We start from the raw sequence: 5,471 nt of genomic DNA on the forward strand, positions 1-5,471 counted from the left end.
CACAATGCCGGTATTGCTGGGCGCAGAGTCTGTAAAAACCGTTCATGTCAATGGAATCTCTTCATTTTACCGCAAAAGACAGAGAAGAGAAGAAAAGAGAAGAGATTAGAAGAGAAATAAAATGGCAAATGGTGCTAACGCATGTGGGTATACCCACCGTCACGTATCGCACGTGCGCATACCCATTAATTTATACTACGATACAGTTCTTAGCCCCTATTGAGGTGGCTCATCCGAATGATGCTGTTTGTCTCAGACGTTATTTTGATCATATGTACCTTATCGCTAAGTACCATACGTGTTGTACGGACTTGATGATGTGATACAACACATATTTGGTCCATTTGATAGGTATGGAAACGCCAAACCAAACGTTTTGTATAATCGACATCCAAGCTTCAAGCTCCTTGCTCGCAAATCATACAAAAGAAATATACATCTTGCTTCTAGACCATAGGCCATACGCAACGCTTGGTCAATGCGCGGCGTCAGCTTGATACAGTTCACAGTCTGAGCCCACAGTCTGAGCACATTTAAACCGCATTGACTACCACTTAGAGTTATACTCGCCTCAAAGGCATACAGTGAGGCAGAGATTGTGATAATCTGTTGCCATATCGGTGCGAAAGATGTGAAAGCGACGCAGCTGTTTGTAACAGCAATAAATTTGTCGCGATCACGGTCGGCTCAGAACCAAGTTGGCGCATACTATGCTTTGAAGAAATTAGCTCCCAGCAAATGACTTCTTATCCTAAACAGAAAAAGCGGCAGCACGTCGCGGCTCTGTGGATTTCAAGCGGGATGAAGAAAATTTACAGCTGAGGTCTGCAGTGATTACTTCAGTTGTGATGGATGAATATGAATCGACAGTATTCTTGTGCATAGACGTTTAGAGAATATTGAACACTTGCTTCCGAGTTGCACGATAGTGTTGACGATGATTGTAGCTGCTGTTCAGCATAATTGAGTGAGGATATCAATTCGACAATTTTCAACTTGTGATGCTTCGTTCGAAATCATGTGAGTGGACACATCACGCTAATACATTTCATTATGGACCGGCTGGTTCTTACATCTCGAATAAATTACAGAATGGTTTTTAGTACAAGTATAGTAAACTAACGCCGCCATAGCACAGCTCCGAGCCAATGATTCGAATATGATTGGCTAACTGTGTCGAGCTGCGACATGTGAACTTTACGCTTTGGCTACAAGCATCTGTACGCATCGATTTTAAGCAGTTCGCCCTGGCAGGCAAATAAAGCTAAATGACACGATATTTAATGAAGATACTGATGAGGGATTTTGTCTTCCCGGCGTGTGTTCTACTATATAGTCCGCCACGCCAAATTGTACAGAACTTTGCAGAATCTGCTCGAAAACAATGCACATTAAAAATAGGGCGCTTAGACGCAATTCTGTCGACATTGAAGAACCGACAATCTAAGCACTTACGCGTGGTGACAACATCCTCGAATAGCCTAAAACCACATGCGCAGAGCAAACACAGTGCCGAAGCAATGCAACTCATGCTCTATATGCTTTATACAATTGTCTTGAAAAGATCTAGTAGGCCTTGGTGTCATCCAGATGCCTCAGCAAGCGTATATCTAATCTATATGGGAAAATTACAGATACTAATTGCTTTGCCGACTGTAACCTGGCTGCAGCTCTCATTAGAAGATATTAAATGTCACGCTTCTAGTGCATGATTCCATGGATGGGTGCAAAGACATACCAAAGATATGAGGAAGTACGGTTACGACTTTAACGTTAGCATCGCGTGCAACTAAACTTGCAGCGTTCAAGTTGTACTCTCGCAACGTTAGACTCTGTAGGGTTGTTGGAAGTATGAACTTTATGCTCTACTCTTAACACACCCAAGCGGATGCAATTGTGTTCAATATGATAATCTGCAAGTCATTTGGGGTCCGTTCTAACAAGCCCCCCGAATCCTAATCGTATATTGGAGATGAAGCAAGTCTTAACAGATCTATATACTTAAGCGACAAACCATCGTCCAGTCACTTGGGGCCGCTTTGGACAATTAATTTGGTTATGGCACCATTACAAGGGCGTTCGACAGACGACCGACGTTCTCGACGGACGCACAGTCAGCTTTGAAAGATCGTCTTCCCGACTTTACTGCTCGATGAATATGGCGATCATATTACAGCCGTGTAAAGGCATCTTGGCTCGGTAAGGTCGGCAGTCTATGCTACATACTAGGAACATTTCATCGTGAGAACTATAGGGAGTTTGGGGCTCCACTTCGGCATATTTTTTAATGGTGCACGTAAACATTACACAAATTTGTTATCGTGGGAGGAATCGTTTAATTTGTCACGGGATAAGACAGCAAGGTATTGTTTTCAACACATCATTCTGCTTTCAGTGTAAAGTACATGAGGATCATGTCTTGGGATTGAGCTAACCCTTTAAGCGTTTGAAAACGCGGCCTCTACGTGGTACTACAATTCAACACAATTTTAAAGAACGTAAATAATGCCGTGAGCTATAACGGATTTTTGCCTGAATATGTCTATTATATCACAGCGCAGTGGCAAAAATGATTTAAACACATTAGCAGAATATATCACACAGAAAACGTGTATGAGCATTTATCAAGTCGGTTACTGTTTAATTGCGTGAGCGCTATCCAAGTTAGCAACAATGAGACTGCCAAGAAGAGCGCCGAAGAGAACAGCAGCAACCTTTTTGAATTTGTGCCACTTTCCTTTTTTGCTTGCGCTAACCAGCGGTAAAATGGGCCTCTCTTTGCTGACAGAGGAAACCGTGGACGCGACGGCGGAACTGCCAAACCACCCTCTTTCTTCTGCGTTTTTCGAAGTCAACTTGTCCACACTCGTTAGATGACGGGTCTCGATACGATCGTTTGTATTGAGAGTATCTTCATTCTGGAAAGCTTTTTCAGCGCTAATGGATCGACTTGCTATTGCGACGTACGTAATCGCAACCAGTACCTGAAAGACACTAATGCGCATGATGATTGTCAGCTCGAGTTTGTGCCTGAGAGTGTGCCGCAAATTGGTTTGTGATACTAACTAAGTCCATGGGCCCTGACAAATTTACAAACTCAATTGTATTCACATACAAAAGACAAGAGAGATTTCCTATCGGATGGGCTGTCGTCAAAATCATCCGTATGTCACGAGACCTTTAATATTTAGGTTTGGTGCTGAACTGAATACTAAATCAGCTGTTACAATGTATCTGGCTCTTGCTGATCAAAAAAGCTGCAGATACCAATGTTTGAGCTTCGTATTAGATCAATTGCTACCAACAAGAAAAAGCATGGGGGAACGATTTCTCTGTCTCGTATACTACACGCTTGCACTCAATCTGTGCGAGAACACCTGCTTCTCAAAGCGATTTTACTTACCATCTGCAACGTTGGTATCCTAACCTCCAAGACTTCGTGAGTTATGTTCCTGACATTGTACAATCGACAGCCAGCAAGCAATTCTGATCCCATCGGTTCGTGAAGTAAGTTGCTAAACGACGGCCATTGTCACGCCAGAGTCGCCATTCGGCCTGTGCTTCAGCTGTCAGATTCGGAAAGAGATCAATGTTCATGGCATGATCGCTCTCGGTATCGTGCAGCATCATCGAGTCACTCACTTTATCATACCGTAGACGTTGGTGGCCACGAACAATCGACAATTTCCGATTTGGTTCGTTGGAAAAGATGACACGCTCACCGTATGGAACCTTGCGCTTGAGTGAGCGGCCAACTCCGCTCTGAGAGAAACCTTCCTCGGGAACGCCAGTGATATCTGCCAGCGTGTTAAGAAAGTCATAGTGTTCCACTGCATCATGGAGGATCAAGCCTACAGCATCTCCTAGTCGTCCTTCTGCAACAATAGTAGCTGCTACGCGCGTCATGGACACTTCATGAGTGTTAGTGACATCCGCTTCAGGTGCTTGACCATGGTCACCCGTGATAATAACGATCGTGTCATTTAAAATACCCTCTCGAGCCATGCGATCCATAAACTTGCCAAGTTCTACATCGGTAAAGTATCGGACTTCAAGATAGCGCTTGATCATACTGGCGTGCGGGTGATCGTTATAAAATCTGGAAAAGTCGGGCTTATCAAAGTCAGCGTACCAGGTTGGCCACGCATCGTATGGAGCGTGGCTTGAGATGGTATAGTGCGTAATAAATGACGGATTTTTAGGCTTTCCTTTCATAACCCGCTCACTTTGCTCCCGTGTCGTGTTCACAAGAAGGTCACCCAGAATTTGAAAGCTTATATCATCGTGAACGCCCCAATTAAATCCGCGACGTGCAGTACCATGCCAGTCGTCACGATGGATACCATAGTTTTCTTCCGCATATTTCATCATTGTTTTAACATCCCAGACAGTATCAAAGCCATGAGTTGGCAAAAAGACGTTCCAACCATCCAAGTCAATCGAAGATCCTGTCGTAAACCACGTCTTGTACTCTTTTTGCTTAAAGAACTGGGGCATGCCTGCCAGCTTGATATTTTTTCCACCACCCGTGATACCAGTCCGAACTGCGCTATTGTACGGAATTTGTGCAAACAGAATACTTTCCAACGAGCGACTCGTAGGATTACTTGACCAAATATTGCGAAATGCAACGCCGCGCTTGGCCCACCGATCAAAGTTTGGGGTGATGGATAAATCGGTGCCTTTAGTCAGATTGGACAGATCGACTGCTCCAACAAGATACCGCGAGTCTTGAAACCGAAATGACTCGATACCAATGACTAACACATTCGGTGGATCGTCACTTTTGACGTCAACGTCAAATGCAAGGTCACCTTGAAATCCAGTCGTGCGTCGATACAATGAGTTACTACCAAATAGCTCGTACTGCTCAGTCTGATGAATAAACAATTCCGCCCAAGGCTCGCCACGCAGTACATCACTGAGTGGAAGATCGACGTCTGCAGGCTGCAACGCATTAGCAAACAGCTCATTTAAAGTCGCATTCAGCGCCGAAGAAGCTACAACCGGTGAGCTTGCGCTACATATGGATATCACAGCTACTGGAAAAACAACTAGCACCGTTCCAGCGGCAGCAACTTGCACAACTTGACGACGGACATAACGTCGATAGCCCTGGCGTTTTTTAAAGGTCAAGAAGGCGTGCGCGTCTAGATTGTCGCACGCTTCGTTCAAGGAGCTTGAGCGCTCAACTTTTGATGATTGTATGGCATCATCCAGATGAATGATGTGCGGTATTAAAAAGTTTGCCACCCAGTACGTCGGATTCCACTGCGATAGATCTGTCCAGTCGGCACATGCTCGTATCAAGCCGAAGATCGTTGCGACCATAACGAGACCAATGGCATTGGCGTAACACGCGTTAAATTCGCCTTCTGTAATCGGTGCATCTTTGAGGTGCTCTCGTTCTCTTATGATGGTTGCGGCCAGTCCGCTACTGAACCTCATGTCTCGATGCACTACTAGTAACA

At 44.6% G+C, this 5,471-nt stretch overlaps 1 protein-coding gene across 1 annotated transcript; it reads right to left on the minus strand.

Moving 5' to 3' along the window:
- Positions 1–3,444: 3,444 nt before the first annotated feature.
- PHALS_04496 (sulfatase-like protein) lies at positions 3,445–5,448 on the minus strand (the record flags this gene model as incomplete). Its single annotated transcript, XM_024722312.1, has 1 exon — positions 3,445–5,448. The coding sequence occupies one exon, from the start codon at positions 5,446–5,448 to the stop codon at positions 3,445–3,447; it is 2,004 nt and encodes a 667-aa protein (XP_024573401.1).
- Between the last annotated feature and the right edge of the window lie 23 nt (positions 5,449–5,471).

Source organism: Plasmopara halstedii, assembly GCF_900000015.1.
Source record: "Plasmopara halstedii genome assembly, contig: Scaffold_262, whole genome shotgun sequence".
NCBI classification, from domain to species: Eukaryota; Oomycota; class Peronosporomycetes; order Peronosporales; family Peronosporaceae; genus Plasmopara; species Plasmopara halstedii.